At 34.3% G+C, this 23,265-nt stretch overlaps 1 protein-coding gene, 1 long non-coding RNA gene and 1 pseudogene across 6 annotated transcripts; 2 read left to right on the top strand and 1 right to left on the bottom strand.

The window, feature by feature from the left end:
- Window positions 1-1,616: 1,616 nt before the first annotated feature.
- Window positions 1,617-9,111, top strand: LOC121759233. Of its 5 annotated transcripts, XR_006041618.1 has the most exons (5): window positions 1,617-3,687; window positions 7,002-7,103; window positions 7,256-7,606; window positions 7,752-7,804; window positions 8,677-9,111. It is a non-coding gene; the product is annotated as an uncharacterized LOC121759233 (long non-coding RNA). The 5 variants fall into 5 exon arrangements; XR_006041617.1 differs by lacking the exon at window positions 1,617-3,687 and having other exon boundaries at window positions 4,737-7,098; window positions 7,315-7,606; XR_006041615.1 differs by lacking the exon at window positions 1,617-3,687 and having other exon boundaries at window positions 4,737-7,103; window positions 7,315-7,606.
- A 179-nt stretch (window positions 9,112-9,290) lies between these two features.
- LOC121757751 (protein FAR1-RELATED SEQUENCE 5-like) lies at window positions 9,291-11,560 on the bottom strand. Its single transcript, XM_042153248.1, has 4 exons — window positions 11,551-11,560; window positions 9,942-10,689; window positions 9,615-9,687; window positions 9,291-9,296 (listed from the first exon to the last, which is right to left on the bottom strand). The coding sequence occupies exons 1-4, from the start codon at window positions 11,558-11,560 to the stop codon at window positions 9,291-9,293; spliced, it is 837 nt and encodes a 278-aa protein (XP_042009182.1).
- A 7,568-nt stretch (window positions 11,561-19,128) lies between these two features.
- On the top strand, window positions 19,129-22,792 carry LOC121757127 (annotated as a pseudogene).
- Window positions 22,793-23,265: the final 473 nt, after the last annotated feature.

Below are 23,265 nucleotides of genomic sequence, written 5' to 3'. Positions count from 1 at the left end.
GATCGTAGATCATTATTCACAATTCGTCAGATATTATTTTATATATCTCATATCACAGATCCTTATTCCTAAGTCATCAAATATTATTTTATATATATCTCAGGTCACAGATCCTTATTTCCAAGTTATCAGATATTATTTTATATATCACAGATCACATATCTTTATTCACAAGTCATCAGATATTATTTTATCTTATTTTTATCATATAGCACAGATTACAGATTACAGATCTTTTATTCACAAGTCATCAGATATTTTTTTTTCTCATCTTATCATATAGCCCCAATATCTGCTTGGTTTCAGGCAGGGTACACGGACCAGATCAGAAACAGAATCAGATGCAAACGCGGATTTTGTCCTCGAGAGGACTCCGAATCAGAATCAGACGCACAATCAGAATCAGACGCAGAATCAGAATCAGATGCAGCTCATTATGTCTTCCAAATAAAATCACTAAGTATTCTGTTACTATTCACGGAATACTATTCATATAAAGTATATAATCATATAATTAATGTATTAAAATTGCTAACCTCAATTAGAAAGTTCCCAAAATTTACATTAACACTCATATTCATTCTAAATCACAATTTCATGATCAAACATCTTAAATGAATTTATTTGCTCTATTATCTTAATATCCCACTTATACATTAACTTTCTAATATAACAACTGCACTGGACTGATTCGTCATAAAACTTCTATATTCATTCGGAAGGATGTAGAGGCTTGACCTAATATTTTTAAATAACCAGAGAAGTCCAGTTTATAATCCAACAAGATTTATTCAAAAATTCCTAATGGTTTAAGAGATATCACCATTTCCCCACAAACTACCAAAATCAGACAATTTCTGGCAATATTTTCTAAACAATTTTTTTATAAATGGTGTTTGTACTTTTTAATTTATCATAAAATTCCCAGAACACATGGACACCGTATAGTCAATATAAACATTATGCATTCGATTTTAACGCTAGTTAAAGTACCCAGAATAATTCAAATAAAACATACGAAAATAAGGCAGTTTACCATAATTTTGACAGTTTATGGTCATATGGTTCAAACAATTTATACACATAGTAAACGAACTCCTAAATTCTTCATAAATATCAGAAATCCTCTAGACTCATCATAGTTATTATAAAAATTGTTAAACCAAAGTTTTCACTATTCTACTCATGCCAAACAATTCGGAACTGGTCACTGAAAAACAGGGGATTAAACCTTGTTGATCAAATTCTATTTCAATTCATGTTAAATCAACTCTTAAATCATTTATTTCATCTATCATGAACATCTAACCACCAAACCATAAACCCTAAAGTATATTTTCAGTGTCAACATCAAGTTCATACCATGTCAATTTAACTTTGAAATTACCCATCAAAACGTGGCATGCGACTTCCATACACTACGTATTCAATAATTAATCGAACATAAAACCATATATCCATCAACACCTATGGAGCTCGAAGTTTTCATATTTCTAACCTTAATATATATTGAATTTTATGCTATAAAAATAGTATAGGAAGAATGTAACACCCCGAGTTTTCGTGCGCGGATTTTGGAGTATAAAAACAATTTGGACGAAGAGATACTTGGAATCAAAGTACAAATAAATTAATTCAAGGATAAAAGTTAAACATATACTTTATTAGAAAAATACTTAGAGGAGTATTTTTACAAGAATGATGGAATTTGCAAGTAGTATATGAGTACTTTGAAAGGGACTACACAATTGGATGAATGAAGCTACAAGTAAGGTTCCTATTCAAGCATAAGAGACCCTTCCAAGGAAGGAAATGAAGTAGTAGCTAATCCCACTCTATTGGAATTGTAGTAGCAAAAACTTAGATAAAAGTTAAGGTTGCTTTGGTCAAAGGAGCTACAATAGGAGATCTTCTACCCCTCCTCAATCTTCTCTCCATCTTTCTCGAAAATATGGCCCCATGAAACTCCAAAAGAGGCAGCCCCTAGACCTGCAAATTAACACAAAATGGGGTTAGAAAAATTGACTTATAAGAAAGGGGAAGGAGGGGCAAGCTCGATTAAGCATGGATAGGAGGCAGGTTGAATAATACAGCCGAGAGGCTGCCTCCTTGGGCAGAGAAGCAGCTATTTTTGTCACATTCCCATCTTACACCAAAATGGAAGCTAATACAAATGAGCATAGTAAAATGAGCTCATTGAACATGCTCAAAAGGAACATGGATCAGATACTCCTTCCCAACACCAAGACCGGGAATCCAGCTAAGAACAGCCCCAAGCTTACACCAATTTAGTATGATCAACATAATTATGGAGCTCAAAAAGAGAGGTTAGTTGTTAGCTCAAAATAGAAATTGGAGCTCTCCAATGCCTTACACCAATTTAGTAATGAAGCTTTAAGCCCAAAATCAAAAAGAAGAGAGAATCTTTAACCCAAATTAGACACAAAATGCCAAGGAGTTTTGGCTATAAATACCAGCCCCACCACCATCTCCTTCCTCACACCTCTCTATATTCACAATACACAAGAAGTGCAGCAAGGGAGGAAGGAGTGGTGAAGACCGAGAGGGCAGTCCGGCGTTCGAAGGAGTCATCGAGAAAGAGGTAAAACACTAGCACACCCTCTGCTTTTGTTTCGAACATCATACTAGGCCCAAGAACATAGAATCATGGTTGTAGCAATCTCATGACAGTAGCAACTCTTAGAACAAGTAGCAGTTGAAGTCCCCAATATAATGAACTCATTCCAGTGAGCTAACAATCCTCCCAAAAGTCATAACTTGCTTCACAAGATGCAAATGGAACTCTCAACATGTTACTGCCATAACTCGCAATTGAAAAAAAAGTAGAAGGGAAAGGGGGGAGACTTAGCTTTAGGCCGAGAGGGAGACGGCAACGGCTGGAGCAGCGAAATCTGTCTCCGGGGACGGAGCAGTAATGCGGAAGCTCCTGATGCGCAGCGGCGGTGCTCGCCGACGAACGGGGCCGAGACCAACGACGCCGAGTCACCGGAAGAGATTGACGGCAATTTCGCCGGAGTGAGAGAGCGCAACGGAGTGGAAACCACCGCTGCTCTTCGTTCCAAATTGAAGGATTCTAAATTGGAAATAGAGATGAGAAGTGAAAGTGAGGAATGGGATTAGAGAGAGATTCGAAGTATGGCGGAGGCGGGCGCCGCTGGTTTTCCTCTAAATTGGGAATGAATTTTTGAAGATGAAAGTAGAGTGTGGGGGATGGTTTGACCGAATGAGTGGAGTAAATATCTTGGGTCATTGTTTAGAGTTGGGCCTACTCCACTAATTCTTTTGATGACTGGGGCCAAGGATTTAATTTGAGTTGGGCATCTTGAGGAGTAATTTGAGGAATTTATATTGTGCCGGAAATGGTGTATGCTTGGGAAGAGAAGTGAAGTTGGGCTGCATTGGTTGGGCCGGAGAATAGGAAATTGAAGATATGTCGGATGGAATTAATTTACGGAGGAGCTTGGGCTTAAATTAATTTGGTCTTGTCCAAGAATTCTAATTAAGTTCTTGGGCCATGATTATTTAGGGCATGCATTCTAATTCTAATTAAAAGTTAAAGAATTTTCTTAAGTCTTGTTAGTAAGTTGTGTTGTTTTCAAAAAGGTTATCTCCGCGAGCTAAGGTCGGAGTCAGGAAAAATCAAGCTAAGAAGTTTAAGCAAACGAGGTGGGCTTTCGAACTAAAATGTTTTTATGAAGGTTTACAGTTACTATAAAGTTTTTATGAGAAGTATTTTCGTGTGTTTCTATTTAAGATACGATGTTAAGTGCGCGCTCGCTATTTGATGTGCAGTTTTTATGAAAAGTGCTATTTGCTTGATGCTATAATATGATGTTATGTGTTGCCTTATTGGTGCTTATGAAGTGTAGCCTTCGTTGATATTTGAGTTCGGCTTTGACCGATAGAAAAATGAGTTTATGTTTCAAGAGTGTTTTATGAGGAAATGGATGTTTTGAAAGTTTTGAGTTCGGTTTTGACCGATAGAAGTGAGTTCCGTTGAGAGAACGTTTACGAGGAAAATGAAGTTTCGGTAGTTTTGAGTTCGGCTTTGACCGATAGAAATGAGTTTTGATCCAAATACGTTTACAAAAAAAAAGAAGTTTTGAAGGTTATGTGTGCGGCTTTTGATGAAAGAAAGATGAGTTACGTCAAAAATATTTTATGAGAAAAAATAAAGTTGCAAAGGTTATGTCAAGCCATATTTTGTTTTGAACGTTGCCTATCCGACTGACTAGCAAGGACGATGTCTCTACTAGACCAGGAATTTCAGAGTTAGTAAATTTGGGTTTGTAGTGGGTTGAGCCCATACATTCCGTTTCACCATGAGTTAGTAAATTTGGGTTTGTAGTGGGTTGAGCCCATACATTTCGTTTCACCAGGAGTTAGTGAATTCGGGTTTGTAAGCGGTTGAAGCTCATACATTCCGGTTCACCAGGAGTTTCGTGAATTCTGTTTCACTAGGAGGTTAGTGGGCTTCTGTTCCCCAGGAGGTAGTTAGATATGGCATATGTTCCAAAAAAAAATAGATCGAAAGATCGCTTTTGAAAAAAAGAAAAGAAAAATATTTTAGTGTTCTCGGACTTTTCCTAAAACCCCGAGTTCACTCAAAGAGTGGCTTGACAAAATCAGTTTTTATGAAAATATATTTCGGCACGTGTCCACTGAGTACACCAAGTACTCAGCCCTGCATATGTTTTAAAAATGTGCAGGTTGAGGCAGTGAAGACGGCTGGCGGTGTTGAGCATAGACGATGAAGATCCTTCGATAGAATAGTACTTGGATGCGTCGTGTCTCCATACATGATGGCATCTACTCTTGACTCTTCCGCTGCAAAGTAAAAGTCGAGTTTACAATCTTTGTATCAATCACTCTGATATAGATAAATTCGAGTTATTTCAGTTCAAGTTTCAGTTGTGCCACAGTTTTCCCCTTTCTTCCCCGCTTCTTTCATCCTCCCCTAGTCGCGATCAACCGGGCTTTCTATCCTTAGAAAGTGCGGTCGTGACAAAGAAAGGCCTTACTTGATTCCATAACGTTTACACGATTGAATCGATATTTCGACGAAAAATCGAAACATAGGATTGCCATGAGAACTCACGGTTCTCTCTTCTCCCATGGATTCTGATTTTCATCCTCTTTCCCCAATAAAGAAGAAGTCAAGCTTAATAGATAATAATAGGTGACAACTTTTCTAGAACTTTCTTTTAATCTCTAGTTATTTAATTAGTTAAATTAATTTCATTTCTTGTGCTAATTTATTTCCATATCATATGATTCCATATTTATGAATTCTATATACCATCTGGTAGCACATTAATTCTAGTTTAATCTAAAATTACTCCCGTCCGAAACCTCAAATGTTTCAAATGATCGATTTTGCAAAAAAAACCGAAATAATCGGAGATAGAAATTCCAATTACCCTCAAATGGCCCAAAATAATTCCTCACATTATTTACAATTATTCTAGGCCATTATTTATAATTTATAAAATTATTAGCCCTTAGCTTCGATTTATGATTTTACACGGACAAAAGAAATTGCCAAAAATTGACTAATCGGCATTTCGTATCAAATTTATATCTTACGGTTTAACTTAACTACTATTCCTCACCACATATCCAAACCTTTCATCGATCCCTATAATTCAGGATGTTACACTACGCCCCTCTATATATAGAAAGCCCAACGCGAGTGAAGAAGAGGTGGGACGGTCAGCACGAAGACATCTTTAGGATTTCAGCTCTCTTCTAGGGCTAAAATTGGAGCTCATTTTACTTCGTTCTTCCGGAATTCCTTCACACACACACTTGGTTCCTGTTTTAGTTTAGTTTAGTTTAGTGGTTTGGTGTTGGTTTTCTGCACTTTAAGCTTTTGGTCATGTTATTCTGCTTCGAGAAGAAGCGATATCTTTTGGTCACAAAGACATCTTTAGGATTTCAGTTCTCTTCTAGGGCTAAAATCGGAGCTCATTTTACTTCGTTCTTCCGGAATTCCTTCACACACACACTTGGTTCCTGTTTTAGTTTAGTTTAGTTTAGTGGTTTGGTGTTGGTTTTCTGCACTTTAAGCTTTTGGTCATGTTATTTTGCTTCGAGAAGAAGCGATGAAACAATTTCATATTTTAGTTTGCTTATTTCCAGCTTACTTTTGATGTTGTAGAATTTTGATGTTTTTGATTTAGTAAATCTAGTGTTTTGATTTCGATCTTTATTGAAATGTTCTGTTTTTATGCATGATACTTCTGATCTGCGTTCGGTTTCTATTTTATGATGCATATCTTAGCTTAAGTGTTTGGAGGTGGTTTGATCTGGTTAGATATGAGTTTTAGACTTACGATTTGTCTAAGTTGTGAAGGAAATTATGGATACGCTGTTTAAGATGTTTAGATCTAGTAGGTAATGTTTTATTTCTGCATGATCATAGTTTAGTTTTTTGTTTACGTAGTCGTAGTTTAGATCTTAAGAGTATATTTACGTTTACAAGTTGCTATGGTGTTTCGTTGCTCGTAATTGTTCAGATCTACCTTTACTATGCTTTTTATGTTGATTCTGTGAAGAAGATGAAATTGTTAGAAAAATTTTACTTTATTGTATATTTTGCAGGAGACTGACAATCGTCCATTTTATGTTGTTTGTCCATTTATGAAAAGTTTTAGTTGAGTTGATCAAGTAGATTTAGTTAAACTTTAGTAAGTTGATCAGTTTAGAACCTTAGCTTGTTTAATTTCTCAAGTCAAGTAGTTAACTTAACCCACCCCTAGAAAGTGTGGCCGCAACTATTCCCATTTCGTGTCAAAAAACAAATGCAAAACACATAATCTCTGTGGGATCGATCCTTACTCCCTATACTAGTTAATAGTATTGTGGGTTAAGGTTTTGAAAACACACTTTGAACTCCTCGGTCCATCTCACTCAAGTCAAATCTAAGTCAAGTTGATCAGCTTGAGTTTCCACTGGAACCACTCACCGGCATTTTGCAGGTAGAAGGCACACATAGGCCAGCCGGATCAGTTTAACGATTTAACTTGAGCAGTTCACAACGATACCAAAAAGAATGAGAAGAACATAGAGTGAAAAGTCAGGTTTTTAGTTACATTTTATATTTGTCATAGATTTGTTATATATATATATATATATATATATATATATATATATATATATATATATATATAGGGGGGCCTTATTCTCCTTTTCCACTCTTACATCCTTTTTCCTTCTTAATAATAACCATTAGATCTAGGGAATCGACGGATTGGATTGTGTGACTAAATTTTCATCCGCGTTGCATTATAGAAGTTGGCGTAATGCAGTACAGGGGTAATTTGGCCATTTGACAGAAGCTGAACCGCCAAATCTTGGAAACTGCTAATTTTACGGGATTTCGAACGCAACAATTCTCCTTCTTCCATCAGTCATTAATCCCACAACCCTTACATCTACTCCCACTCTCTCCACTACGAAAACCCCATATTTCAACATCCCCAGCGCCGCTTTTGGAGATTTTTTATTTTCTCGACCAAATTTTCCGAGGGAATTAGCTTTCAACGCTGAAATCGACTCGGAAACCCCGACTAATTTCCAATAGGTATGTTTCAAGAGTGATTTAGGCGTCTTTTTTTTGAGATTTTGCAGACCAAAGCGGTGGTTTCGTGATTTCGCAGACCCGTTTTTGGTTCGGTTATATAATGATGAATTCCAGTACCATGATACGTGTTTGTTGGTTTTGCCAGATCAAAAATGCCGAAGAGGGGTCGTCCGCTATCGCAAGTAACAGAGGCTGCAGGTATAATTTTACATCGCCCTGCTTCAAATCAATATTTGTTTTTTCATATTGTGAGTGATGGTTTTAGCAATTCTGTTAAATCCCCAGTATACATGTTGTGTGGTGTGATGACTAAATACTTCACACGGTTCATAATTTCAGATATATTCAATGATTTGTGGAACTATAAGCATGGGTTTTTGGAGTTATTATGTGCATTATTTGTGGTATATTAGTTACAAATTGAAAAATACTTGTTTTATATGGAGTTTAATTCATATGAACTAAGCATTATGTAACATATGTTATGCATTATGTTTATCAAAACGTGCATTACAGATTAATTGTCGAACTGAAATTGTGTGTTTTGTATTACAATTTGTTGGTAACACAAGTACATTTGCATTTTGGATGAAATGCGTGATAAGGTCATTTGAATTTCTGAACATAATGTATGAATTGTGTTTCATAAAATATGCAGTACAGAGGTTCTGTGAAAAAATGTGTAGTCCGATGAAATAATAACGCATTATCAGGAGTATGTAATGAATTATCAGTAATACTTTGTCAATTATCAGTAGTATTTTATGCATTTTAAGTAATATTTAGTGCATCATCAGTATTATCTAATGCATTATCATTATTATTGATTGCATTGTCAGTGGTATCTACTGGCATTACCAGTAATATTGAGTGCATTATCAGTGATTATTAGTGCATTATCAGGGATGTTTAATGCATTATGCGAATGTGTTACGCAAACTTTCATGTGATCTGATTAAGTACGCCGGTTGCATTAATATGAACCCATTATGACGAACACATCATTACACATATCGTACTCTACTGTATGGAAAAGGTTTGAATTTGATTCTTTGTTTGTGCAATTTCAGAAAAACGAGTAAGATCGGAACTCGATGATGCAGTCGATGATGTACGTAATGCGCCACTTGGAGACGTACTTTGGAGAGAAGGATAAAGATTGGGATTGCGGGCTGACCGCAAAGGGAAGCAAAAGTCTTGAAATGTTTCGAATCAAATTTGCAAGGGTGCTACTGACTTCTCCCTACAATGTCCGCGGTGCCGCAAACCAAAAAAAGGCAACCAAGTTCTGGAGAGATAAACCTAAAAATTTCAATTTCGAAAAGTGGGTAGAAAATTATGGGTTGTAGGGCGTGATTATTTCTAGTATTTGTTGGAAGAATTTGCACTTTATTTCCTTTTTGCAAGCTTGAATACACTGAACAATGTTTTTTAAAATAGCATTTTTTGATTTCTATCATGTGAACACTCTGGCGACCATTAATGGATGTATTATGTTATTTGCTTGTTTGTGTTATGTTTTTTTGGTCTGTTTAGGTGGACGATGTACTCTCATAATGACCAACATATACCAAATAATGCACCAAACCTTATGCGTAATGCAAAGGCATAACCAAATAATGCTTGTGTATATTGTACACCTAATATACTGAGCCGTATATAGTACGCCTCAATTTTGTGTGCATCATATCTGCATATAATGTAAGTATTCGTAATACGTAATGCATTATTAAACGTTGTTTGTGAATTTTAACCAAATAATGCACCAATGCGTAGGAATAATGCAATGGCACCTCCACATAATGCATTTGTATATTTTACATTACATTTATTAAGCAACATATAAGGTACGCCTCAGTTTTATGTGCGTCATATCTACATATAATGTAAGTATTCGTACTACGTAATGCATTGTTAAACGTGCGCCACACATCCTGGGTGCTACACCCATACAATCTACAAAATGTCTGAACAACCAAGCAAAAGCCCCTGTTTTCTCGCTGCAAACCAGCCCCGCTGCAAATGTCACAGGACTACCATGATTATCCTTTCCAGTGAAAGGAGTGAAGATCATACAGTACCTGCATACATGACAATTACCTGCAGTCAGAATCTAAAATATATCATAATGCAACATATTGTAATTCGTAATGCACGTACATCAATTAATAATGCATACTATATATATTGTCTTCAGTAGCGTAAACATATCATAATGCAACTTGCGGCAATGCGTAAAGCAGTAACATCCAGTAATAATGCACATAATATACAATAGATACATATAGTAAACATAAATAACACAGTAGTCAGTTTCAACCGATTTGTGTTGTACGTGGAGTCGAAGGACACAGTATCACCAAACATGTGGTAATTTCTCTTCATTACACCGTCGCACCAAAACAAAGCAACCAACTGGTCAGATTCGTTAACTTCGTAGTGATAGGTGTAAGCCTCGGAAATCTCCTTCTTCCTCGCCATATCATCCAACACCATTTGTACATCATATCCTTGTGCATATTCTTTGATGTCCCGTGAGGCATTCCTGATATCCCCAACCGTGCAACCAGCCAGTTCGAACCCACCAAGAATCTCCTTCAATACCTTAAATGTAAGCGTGGGTCCTATATTCGCCCTTGAACAGTCGAGGATAAATTTATGATGAACATCATCCAACTTGCGATTACTAGACATGAATTGCTGATGTTCCGTCTCAACCATGTGATGGTTATGAATCTCATTGAACTCGTGAATTATGTATCCCGACGAGCCATCTTCCGAGAAAAACCTGAAGGATATACTAGCTGTGCAACCACACCGCTTAGATAACTTCCTACGCTTGATAGTGAAACCAGAACGAGCATTCAGCTGGTCATCCTCACCACCCTTTTTCCTTCCTTCCCTGTTGCATACAACTTGATACCAGGTCGTGACATCATCAACCTTCCTCATAGCTTGTTTGCGCGTATCGAAGCCAACTGCACGGGCATATATGTCGTAGAAAGCAAAAGCAAAATCCAATGATTGGAATTTCTGACCTACAACAGGCTTCATCGCGGCGGAACATTCAGGTACAACAACCACTGCACACAATTGGCAACAAAAAGGGGTCAGCAAAAAATAACAACTTTGGAATAAAATAAGCTGCCAAGCAATGCACGATTTGCACACATTCAATCTGTCAAATGTTTCACTTGGACGAACCCTTGATGTATGCATACGTATAACACACACTATTAAAAACGTCGTTTTTTATTTGTACATACTATACCCTACCCCCTTGGCTTATGAAAACCTTCGGGAAAAACAAGAAACGTGTGCCAAAATCCAAAGCTAACAACTGATATTTAAGCCCTAGTAAAATGAGGCATAAAATCATACCTGTTTTAATTCGTACAACATACACATTCCAAATAATATATTATGCATTATACAAACAATATAGTGCATTACGGTTAATCAGTTGATGCATTATTGTTAAAAACTTTATTCATTAAACTATGTACGTTATAGACCTACGTAATTTATTACTGGGTCAGACACAAAGCTTTGTTAAATGTTGTTATTAATGTTTACATACTATACCCTAGCCCCTAGGATTATTAAACCCTTACGGGGAAAAAAACAACGTGCGCCACACATCGCAAACCAGAAAAAACCGTTTTACCCCGAAAACATAGCAGTTCAAAGAATTATGCATTACATATGATCATAAGTTCATTATGCTTCATCTAGATGTGCATTATATGTCTCGTTTCAACCTAATACCTTCGACATGCCGAGAGCGAATCCATGGAGGAAGGTTTCAGAGCAAGCGCTCATGTTATACCATGGCAACACAATACACTTAATTATTGCTGGTTAAAAATCAGATAATCAAACTGCTACAAATTGAGACAGAAACATCCGCAATAAAAACAGAATCGTGAAGCTTCGAGATTTACCTTCTTCCATTGATTAGAAACGAAAGCTGTAGATCCAACGCCAATTAGACAACCTTACACTCCCGAGGATTAATTGAGCAAAGATTTGAGAATTGTGACAATTGAAACCTTGGAAAAAAATAGAGATTCGAAATCATATACACCGCAGCATTACCTTCCTTCATTGACGTGTTTTTTGGAAAAAAACTGCCGTATATTCCCATGAGAGAATCATGGGATTTCCATAACTATCAAATAATCATGTACCAAATCTACCCTTAATCGTTTATTAAGGTATTATAATTTAATGGAATCAGTGATTAATTTCAGCCATCCGATTTATAAAATTAAAGGTTGAGATTAAGAAGGAAAAAGAAGAATATATGAGAAAAGGAAATGAATACATCCCTATATATATATATATATATATATATATATATATATATATATATATATATATATATATATATATATTACGTGATATTATTCTCCATCTATATGTATGATGCTTTAAATATATAAATATATAGTAAAATGAAACACCGTTGTGTATGTGTATAGATATATATTATGTGCTTGTAGTGAGTACTTTATTATATATGGAATGTGGAGAAATTTTCTTCCTCCCTCCCTCCCTCCGTCCGATTATAAATGACCAACCATTATAAGCAATTGATTTCACCTTTTTTAAGCAAAAAGCAACACTTTTATTCCTCCTACTTTGTTCGATCTTTGACTTTATTTTCTCTTTCTTAAATTATTTTCTCTTTTATCTCTCTTATTTTTTTCTCTCATGCTTTATTTTCTCCACTTAATTCAATAAATATAATTTTCTTAAATTTCGTGCATAAAAGTAGGAGAAAAATTCAGTAGACCTGATATACCACCATTAAATGCTAATGTGGTATGTCCTACCAATAAGATTTTGATAAATAGATATATACATGACTCACAACTCCACCTATAAGCATACGGTTGCGGAAATTTTGATGTTCCATATATAACTCAAATATCTATACATACACGCATTAATTACCTATATTGAATGCATTTAAATCTTTCACATCAAATAAGATTGTGGAGAAAAAATTACACAAGTATATATACATCACCAATTTATATGGTGGGAAGTAATTTTTATTACTAACATAAAACAGTTTCATAAATAAAATATTTAAATAATAGTTCAAATTTAAAGTCATCACATAACTCTTGAAACTATTTTGTTTCGGAAAATGTTTTATGTACTAACTATCAAATAATTTTTATATGATTAAACTTTATGGTTGGTGATCAATTTGAGTATATTAGTTTTATTTATTTATATTATATATTTAATTCCTATTTACTAGTATAACAATCGTTCACTCTATTTTGTTTATAGTGTTTTTATGGTATATTGACAAAATTTTAATATATTAAAAATATTTTTTAGTTCAACTTAATTTTGTTAACTACTAATTTTATATTTTAGCATAGAATATAAATATTATCAAATTAACGTGCCATAGAAAAATAAAAATAATAATTAGTACTATATTATTATTCATATAGATAATTTATTATGCACAGCACTAAGACAAAAAAAACAATCCCATTAAATATTATACTATATGCAATGCTAGCAATAAAATATAACTTTCCAGCATGTAAATTGGTGATAACTATATAAGCATGTTAATTTTTATCCGCAATCTTTATTTAATGTGAAAGATTTAAGTGTATTAAATATTGCGTAATTAATGTGGGTATACATAAATATGTGTTAAGTATGGGACACGAAAAATTTTCTATATCTGTGGAGCTAGGCATGCACACGGGTTCGGAACCGCCGGTTCCGGTTCATGAACCGGCAGTTCACGGGTTCATCATTCACACTTGGTTTCGATTCAAAAAACCGCCGATTCACGAGGCGATTCAAAACCGTCGGTTTTTGGCCTGAACCGCCGAACCGGCCCGAGTTCGGCGGTTTATAAATATTCTTTTTTGCATTTCTTCTCGTTTTAGTGTTTATTTCAACGAGACTACAAGTCACAAGTCACAACTTATAAGTTACAATTTACACTTAATGTTGGACTTGAGCTTTTGGGTTGAAAGAGGGTGTATTGGATGATTCTCTTTTATAGCTACATGTTCTTGGATGTGTTGTTCTTTCTTTCAATGTGGGATAAAACTCCTTATTTATAACTACATGATACATCTCTATCATCTTTGTTTATATTAGTTTATATCTTAACTATCTTCTATTATTATAACTTAACAACAAATATAATTACATAAAGTATTATTCTTTAATTCTTTATCATTATCAATTTATTTGTGTATAAGTTTATGTGTATATTAACTAATAAATACCATTATAATTTATACACATTAAGATAATAATTATTATACAAATTGTATTAATCTAGTGATAACTATAATATGAATAATTATTTATCTATGCACAAATCATATTACTCAATAATTGTTTATTCTTATCTATCAAGAATATATTCACAAATAATAATTTTATTTATATAAATTATACTACATCTATTAGAATAACAACTATTATACAAAATCATACTATTAGTCTACTGCTAATATATAAACTATATTATACCACTAAACAAATCATTCTTTAGTTATCTATTTTTATCATTATTATACCAATTATATTAATTGTTATTTTTTCACATTTTAATCAATATATTGAGAAAAATTAACAACATACTTACATTTAAATCCAATTATTTGAACACGTCCACATTCTATAAATATACAAATTATTAGCAACATGCAACATTCAAATTTAATTAAACTATTCTAGTTGATGCTATTATTATCTATAAATTTATCTTAGAAAAAGAATCATAACAAAAATAAAGATAAAGTTAGTGAATAATAAAATGTAGTAAAAAATAAAGAAAAGTAGAAAACAATAAAAGTTTTGTATCCTACATTGGAAAAAGATGAATGAATGATCTAAACATGTAGTTATAAAAGAAAATACTTCAACATATTTTGTCCTACATTGAAAGTGAAACAAAAAATATTCAAGGATGTCTCTATAAAAGAGAAACAACCAAGAATGGTTTCTTAGAATTCTTAAAAGTGAGCACATTTAAATCCAATTATTATTATTATTTGAACAAATCCACATTCTATAAATATAGAAATTATGAGCAACATGCAACAATCAAATTTAATTGAACTATTCTATTTGATTCTATTATTATCTATAAATTTGTCTTAGAAAATTAATCATAACAAAAATAAAGATAAAGTTAGTGAATAATAAAATGTAGTAAAAAATAAAGAAAAGTAGAAAACAAATGAAAGTTTTGTATCTCACATTGGAAAAAGATGAATGAATGATCTAAACATGTACTTATAAGAGAAAATAGTTCAACATATTTTGTCCCACATCGAAAGTGAAATACAAAATATTCAAGGATGTCTCTATAAAAGAGAAACAACCAAAAATGGTTTCCTAGAATCATAGGCCCAACAAATAAATATGGGCTATTATGAAATTATTGTATTATTGTATTTATTTATTCGTGAAAATTGATTTTTATATATAAAAATTGATTTTATAAATAATATTTTTTATTTTATTGAACCGGCGGTTCGAACTGGTGAACCGCCGGTTACGGTTTGTGATATTTCTGAACCTCAACTGGCCCGCTTGAACCGCCGAACCGCCGCCGCCAGTTCCGGTTCCGGTTCCGGTTCATGAACCGGCGGTCCGGTTCGGTTGTGCATGCCTATGTGGAGGCATGTGTGTTTATAGTTGGAGATGTGGGCCATGTATATATCTAGTTGTCAAAATTTTATTGGTAGGGCATACCACATCAGTTTTCCATGGTGGTATGCCTAGTCCACTGAATTTTTTCTCGTGGAGAGGGACCTTGGGATCTTTATTTGAATCGAAAAGGGGAGCTAGGATTCAAAGCGACGACTTTTTTTTATTAGTGGACCTCAATATTTTGTTTATGAAAATTAGATAATAGGCCTTTTTGGGCCCTTATTATTTTCATCTTTTTCTATTTTGAACTTTTGTTTGGATTCCTTTATTTTCATCTGTTGTGTTACATTTGAAAATTTATTTATTCACTTTTTTTATTAGAGCATCTCGGAAAAAAAGGTAAAATGAAAAAAAAAAATTCATGTGCCTTCTAAAAAAGTAATTACTACTTTAATGAACTCCAAAGAAAAAAAAGGTGTATTTAAATAGTAAAAAAATATAACTAACAAATATAAAAATGCATTTTCAAAATTGGAAAATGTATAATACCAGATACCCTTTTCATTGGAGAAAATTTTTTTATAAAAAAGAAATAGTTATTCTCGTTACCTCTTCATTTACCTCTTGCTTACTCTTAGTTATATTCTTAAGTCCACAATCCAACAATTGGAAATCAGCACTCCCTCCGTAACTTCAGTGTACTCTTCTTCTCGCACTTCACCAAAGACTTTCCGCTCTTTCTCTCTTTACCCAAGAAGGAGCGAGTGTATCCAAATACAATTTGATTTAGTTGATCTGCAGATCATCCTACTACTTCGAGGACTTAATATTTGAAGAACTTAATACTACATCAATAGATAATAATCTTCCCACTTAGGTAAGACAGAAACATGTACCGCGCCTTCCTCTCCTACTTTTTCCCCTCTCCTCTGTTGCATTTGCATATGTTACTTCTCCCTCCTTCACAGTTGCCATCACTTTTCCCCCTTCACAGTCACTTCCTCTCTCCTACACCGCTGTTGCCACCTCCAACTTGGGAGAGTGCTTCCTTAGCTAATCGTAATTTCTCGGGTGACCGTTAGTGTTCATAGCCAAACCAAAAGGCAAGATAACTAGCGAAACATTACTATACAATTGACATTAGTTCTCGGACCATAATACTACCCCTAAATCCACAATATTCTATGAATGTATCAATTTGCCAACTTTCTCTTTAACTTCCTCACTAATTTTGGTATTCTTATAATTACGTTTGGTGAGCCAAACAGCTTTATCTTTCAAGAAGATGCCATGCATATAAAGGTTCAATTTCATCCACGAGTGGGGCCAACAAATGACAACTTGTAAACTTGTATCGTCATAGAACGTTCGTGTGTGTAATATCCTGTGCTGGAAGTTCATCCTCAAATATATCATGGACAAGACGATAAGGTTGTGTTTAACTATTTTTTTCGTTTGGTTCAAGACTACAATAATGAAATATTAAGTCATTGGCCAAGTTTGAAAAAGCCAAAGTGTTTGGAGGTAGTAAAATATTTTTTTTGTATGAGATGAGAAAACACGGGTTTTAGCCTGAAATAAGTGCACTTATGTATCTATACTACGAACTTGCCTGAAATAAATGCACCGATGTATCTGTACTACAGACTTGCCGTTAGATATGCAATAGCAAGTATTAGTTTTTTATTTGTAGTTTTAGATTATTATTCACAGTTTATATATTGTTGTTTGAATTTTTTTTTTTTCTAAGGCTAAGATATTGGTGAGAATATTAAACTGAGGGAATGGAGGGACCAAGATTATCATAATCAACACAGACCCTGACATTCGTATATAAACAATAATCCGATATTTTCTTTTAGTATTCCATATAACAACAATTACTCATTTTTTTAGAATATCTATTCCGTAATAATTCATCTTTCTTCATTTTAATGAAATACTCCACACATGTTTATACGTGTGGATGTAAATAATATACTAGCAAATCAAATCAACTCTAAGTCTAGATAATAAAAATAGACTAAAAAATATATCATATTCTATATAAATAAAAATAGATTAAATAATACATATTCTAGATTCATGGAGAAAATTAGATGAAGCCTTGTGGTAGAAATGCACATTGGTAGAAATCAAAACACTATGGAAAAATTGCTATCATTTGTCGGCCACCGCCTTTTGGTACAAGATCTCTTCCGTAACGATAATAAGCATATGCAGCGACTCATTGTCGAGAGTGGATTTGATACATGTTGCACCAAGAGAACAGAAAAGTAACATCATAATCAAGAACGACGTTATGGGAACAAACAAGAGCAACATCCTAATCGGAAACGACATCAGAGCCAGTGGAAAGCATCGAATCTGGAGGAATATAACCATGGAAAGCATTGTAGGTGGCGGCTTCAAATGACAATCAATAGCAACTGGCTCCAAAGCTTGTGTGGATTTGCATGCGCGTTCAACTTTGAGTTTGGATAACATCTGTAGTAAATCATTGATGATGATAGGTTGATAGTGCTGGGCTGGAATTTTTTTATTAACAATCGCAAAAAATTCTTGCCATGAACACTACAGATTCGAATCTCGATTGTTGTGCAATCAATAGTATGATCCTTATTTTGTAGGGTTTAATTCCAATAGTTCTAATCGAATTGCAAATTCGATTGTCCAACTTTATAAAATTGATTTTCTTATAAAAGTTTATATTAAAAAGAAATAAATAAAATATGAATTTCATATCCACATCGAATTTTGGTGAAAAAAGGCAAAAAAAATGACTCAAAGTTGTAAATGACACGGTTTAATGCGTAATTGATAAAATAAGAGAGATGGAGGAAAAATGGTGGAAGTAATGTTAGTGGATTATGGGGTCAAAGTTTAGAATTATACTTAGGGTTAGTATTGGTTTAAAACTTTCCATTTTTAGAATTAGTCTATTTTTGGTGGACTACCCAAAATGATAAAAAAATTCTATTTTTTTTATAGATAGAGGTAGTAAATAATTTAATTTGAAGTCTAATATTTATTTATTTGCATGATGGGATTGTTATATTATAAAAAGTAATATTTCCTCAATTCCTCTATAGTAGAGACGTTTCATTTTGAGCACTCGTTTTGAAAAAAATGATAATAAATAGTTAAAGTGGAGAAAATGTAAAGTAAAAGAGAGAATAATTTAGATAAGAGTCTTCTCTATATTATTCTGTCTCTTACTTTACTTTCTCTCTACTAAACCATTTCTTAAATCTCGTGCTGAACAGAAACCCTCAAATAATGTGGAACGGAATGAGTATTAATTAATATCTAATATATAATTAATTTAATGTTAATTTATTTTATGTTGGTACTATCTTAGTAGTATTGTTCTATTTATCTGAAAGCTATTACTCCCTCCGTCCCGCAAGAATATACATTATTTCCTTTTTAGTCCGTCCCACAAGAATATGCACTTTCTAATTTTATAAATTCTTGTTGGACTCATTCTCCACTAACAATACTTTAATTACTTTTTTTCTCTATCTCTCTCTTACTTTATCAATTTTACATTAAAACTTGACTGAACTCAAAGTGAATATTCTTTGGAGACGGATGAAGTATTATCTAGTTATATCATGGCTAGTTGAAGTTCAATACACACCGGTAGTAAAAAAAAGTAGATTATTTTTAATATTTTGGATCGTCCCTTAAAATTACACCAAATCTAAATATATATAGTTTTCAACGAATAATAATATTATATTAGAATAACAATCCAATAACATTCCTTTCATTTCTTTTTTTATTAATATAAAGAAAACGTCGTCGTAGAGCCCGAAAGGATAAACATATACTACTAGCTACTGCATATGGAGTATCTGTCTCTATACACACAATCACTGAATAACATACAAATATACAATACACAAAAAAGCGCGAGAAGAGGAGGAGCTCGAATGGCATCGCTCGTGAACAAGCCGCCCACTTCTCTGTGCACGATCAACAAGTCGGACTGCCTTTCACCGGCGATATTCTCCGCCGCACGCTGTCGCGTCGGTGCACCGAAGCTCGGCGACAGCACCAGGATTTTTTCCAGGGGCGTTTTGTGTTGCGGCAATGCTAATGGAATTGTGTGTAAAGCAATTTCTATGGAGGCGGACACGGAGATTGAAGGGCTCAACATCGCTGAAGATGTTACTCAGGTCACACTGTAGCTCTTTATCCACTTGAATTTTGATGAGATATGTTGATTGTGTGTTTGGATTTGGATTTGAATTTGATGATTATGCTTCATCACATGCATTTGAAATTGGTTGGGAACTTGAAACTTTTAGCTTCTTATGAAATTGGAAACCGTGTGTTTTTTATTAGAGAATGTACTTAGCGAGTGCTTTTATCCAGAGGAGAGTGGTTTTCCAAGCTCATTTTCTGTGATAGGAATGGAATATCAAACTCATATTTTCTGTTAAACCAGTTAAAGAGTGTTATTGCTTTTTGTCTGTGGAGATTATCCAATCCTTGTCCTGATTATTCATTACAAATGTCCTGGAAATATAGAGGAGCCCAGCATTGGTGTTGTGCTTATATTATTTCTCGAACTGCCTGTTCATTTTAATGGTCTGGATATTCATCGTGTGCCATTTAGAACTTTCGAAATTTAATCATGGAGAGAAATGGAAGGATTTGTAGATAGGCTTGCTTTTGTGCACTTATTTTTAGAATTAGTGATCATGTAGGCTGATCAACTTACAACTTTTACATGACTTGATGCATAATGAAAGGAGGAGTGAAAATATTGTTGTGCCACTTGTGCCTATGTTGAGTTGTTGCTGAAATTTTGAAATGACTGAAGTTCATAGTTGATGAATGTGCTTTCAAGCTTCAGGTTAGTGGGTGCGTTGATGCATCATTTTGTCTCTGGGATGCACACATGATTTCAAATAAAAATATACTCCACATCTTGTATAACTATTGCGTATTTCTTTTGACTGTGTCATTCTTTTATAGATGTGCTTTGCAGTTGTTATTATTATTTGTTATCTCAATATTTGTTACTACCTTCTAACAGCTCATTGGTAATACATCAATGGTTTACTTGAACAATGTTGTAAAAGGTTGTGTTGCAAATATAGCCGCAAAGCTTGAAATTATGGAGCCATGTTGCAGTGTCAAGGACAGGTGAGGGCTTTTTGATAATCACACCGAGTTTTTTATCGTTTTGACATTACAAGATATATTTATCATTGAGCATAAGTGCGCATGCTTTTTGCCTCTTTGACTCATTAAGTATTCCAATGATGCAGTCAGCAAAGTTATTCAGAAGTTAATCTTGTGGTGTTCCCATGATAGGCTTCTTTATGGTAATATCTTTCTTTTTCAGGATAGGACTAAGTATGGTTACTGATGCTGAGCAGAAAGGGCTTATTACTCCAGGAAAGGTGAGATGAAGAACCATAATTGTTTTGTGCACAAAATCTTCCAATAGCTGTTTTCTTTGTTTTTGTTTTCTGGTTTGGTGGCTAGTCGTTACAGATATAACACGAGGATAATATTGATTTGACTTCTTCCTTAAGTAATCATGTGTGACACACTTGTTACACAGTAGTACTTCCGCACATGGCGATCTTTTCTTGTGTTGGATGCACTCCTTTCTAATTGGTGGATATTTTGTAGAGTGTGTTGGTTGAGCCTACCAGTGGAAATGCGGGAATAGGCCTTGCATTTATTGCTGCTTCAAAAGGCTACAAGCTCATCTTGACGATGCCGGCATCCATGAGTCTTGAGAGAAGAGTTCTCTTTGAAAGCATTTGGAGCTGAACTAGTTTGAACTAATGCAGCCAAAGGCATGAAAGGAGCTGTTCAAAAGGCTGAAGAGATAGTAAATAGCACCCCAAATGCATACATGCTTCAGCAGTTTGATAATCCTGCAAATCCCAAGGTGCCTACTTATGTCTAAACTAGGTTTAACTTAAATAATATTTTGATTCCCTCTTTTCTTTATATCAAATAGTGGAACATTTTCTTAGTTTGTGAACCCTTTGACCCTACCAATTCTAGTACCCGGTACACAATAGTAGCTTGTTTTGCATCTAATTTGATCATTCATTCTTTATGCTTGCACAATGTGATTTTCAATTTGAATTTAGGAGTAGCTTTTGGTGTGCTGCACTTCCACTGTACTAAAGTGAATATGGATGGAAACTGGAGTCATAGATGAGGATTATAAATTTCTCATTGCATTGACCCTGCAGGTTCACTATGAAACTACTGGCCTTGAGATCTGGGAAGATACAAAAGGCAAGGTGGATATACTTGTTGCTGGAATTGGCACTGGTGGAACCATTACAGGAGTCGGCCGTTATCTCAAAAAATACAACCCTAACGTCAAGGTAATGCATTTTCTTTGATAAACTCTATAATCCTTGTTTATATCATGTAAATTCCTTATTGGGTTTAGGTTATTGGTGTGGAGCCTACTGAAAGCAACATACTGTCTGGTGGAAAGCCTGGTATGAGTGCTGCCTATTATGTCTTTGCAAAGTTACTTTTCCTGGTTAAATTTGTATACGGTTTTGGTACTTGCAATTTGAAACTGCAGGGCCTCACAAAATTCAAGGGATTGGAGCAGGTTTTATTCCGAAGAATTTAGATCAAGATGTGATGGATGAAGTTATGGAGGTCTAGTTTAGCCTTATTTACATACTTTTCTTGCATCCACTCCATTCGATTAGTGTTGGAGCATTTCTTTGGGCACGGAGATTAAGGAATACATATTTAAAAGTTGAGAGGGGTGAGAATGAGAATAAAGTAGAGGAGATAATAAAGTAGGAGAGATAATAAAGATAAGTATGATGTATTTTGCCAAAAAAGGAAATGATTCAACTCTAATGAGACCTGAGAATGCAGATGGGTATTTCAAGTCCATGTTTCTTCTGGAACTCTCTGGCCAGGTGGGTATTTCTTCTGGAGCTGCAGCTGCAGCTGCAGATGCTATTAGGGTTGGAAAGAGACCTGAGAATGCAAGAAAGCTTATAGCGGTTATATATTTATATTTGAATATATTAAACTTATTTCACGTTGAGCATATCTTATGCTTGTCAAACTGGTGTTATATTCCCAATGGTTTCGACTGAAGTTAGATGCACAAGGTGTCATCGTTGTACAACATCCCCATTCCTGTGTGTATGCACAATCCAGTCAATTTTGCTTAAAGTTTGAGCGCAGTAATAAATATGGACCCTGTTTGTGTTTTGATAAATAGAAATGTTATTGCTTGTGTATATCCTCAATTGAGATATTGTGTTATTGTAGGTGGTGTTTCCTAGCTTCGGCAACAGATACTTATCATAAGAGAAGAATGTGAGAAGATGCAGCCTGAAGCATAAAATTTGATCCACGAATAAGAGTGTTGATTGTTAGCTTTTGTAGTCGGTTTTTCTTTTATCCTGGAGAAAGTTTGTAACGATATCTTAGAAGGGTGAGTTTTTGTTGTAGCGCTGAAACAATGGCGCAGTCGTTGAAGGAGCTGGACATCTATAATTTCCGATTCATCCTTCTTCCTCTATTGTTCTACTTGAGCGCATCTATTATCAGCTCGTTTGTAAAATCAACGAGTTGCATAATTCCTACCATTCTACTTATTTACTACTACTACTACTAGCAATGTGGTTAAATGCAAACTGTAAATATTGTACAATCTCTAAACTATAATCTGAACCGTTAGAAAATGTCAACATAATGACAAAATAATGAAAAAAAATGTCAACATAGTGTCAACGGTTGATGTTGATGTGTTGAAATTGTGTTGACATTTTTTTATTGCTATTATTTTGTCATCTGTTCATATTTTCTAACGGTCTAGATCTTAATTTTGAGTTTGTATAATATATAGAGATTGCATTTTATTACTACTCACTACTAGTATATTATAGCTTGGACTTTGTGATTTTGTACCTCATCACTTTGCAAAAAAAAAAAGAGCAAAATATGTTATTTTCTTAAATGATGCTTAGTAAGAATAT

This window comes from Salvia splendens, chromosome 12, assembly GCF_004379255.2.
Source record: "Salvia splendens isolate huo1 chromosome 12, SspV2, whole genome shotgun sequence".
Taxonomy (NCBI): domain Eukaryota; kingdom Viridiplantae; phylum Streptophyta; class Magnoliopsida; order Lamiales; family Lamiaceae; genus Salvia; species Salvia splendens.
The sequence above is the reverse complement of the archived record's forward strand: the minus strand, read 5'-3'. Positions and strand labels throughout refer to the sequence as shown.

Coding starts and splice junctions, on each gene's coding strand:
- LOC121757751 (XM_042153248.1), bottom strand. Junction 9,688..9,941: donor ACTGTGTCCTTCGACTCCAC/GTACAACACAAA, acceptor TCATGTATGCAG/GTACTGTATGATCTTCACTC.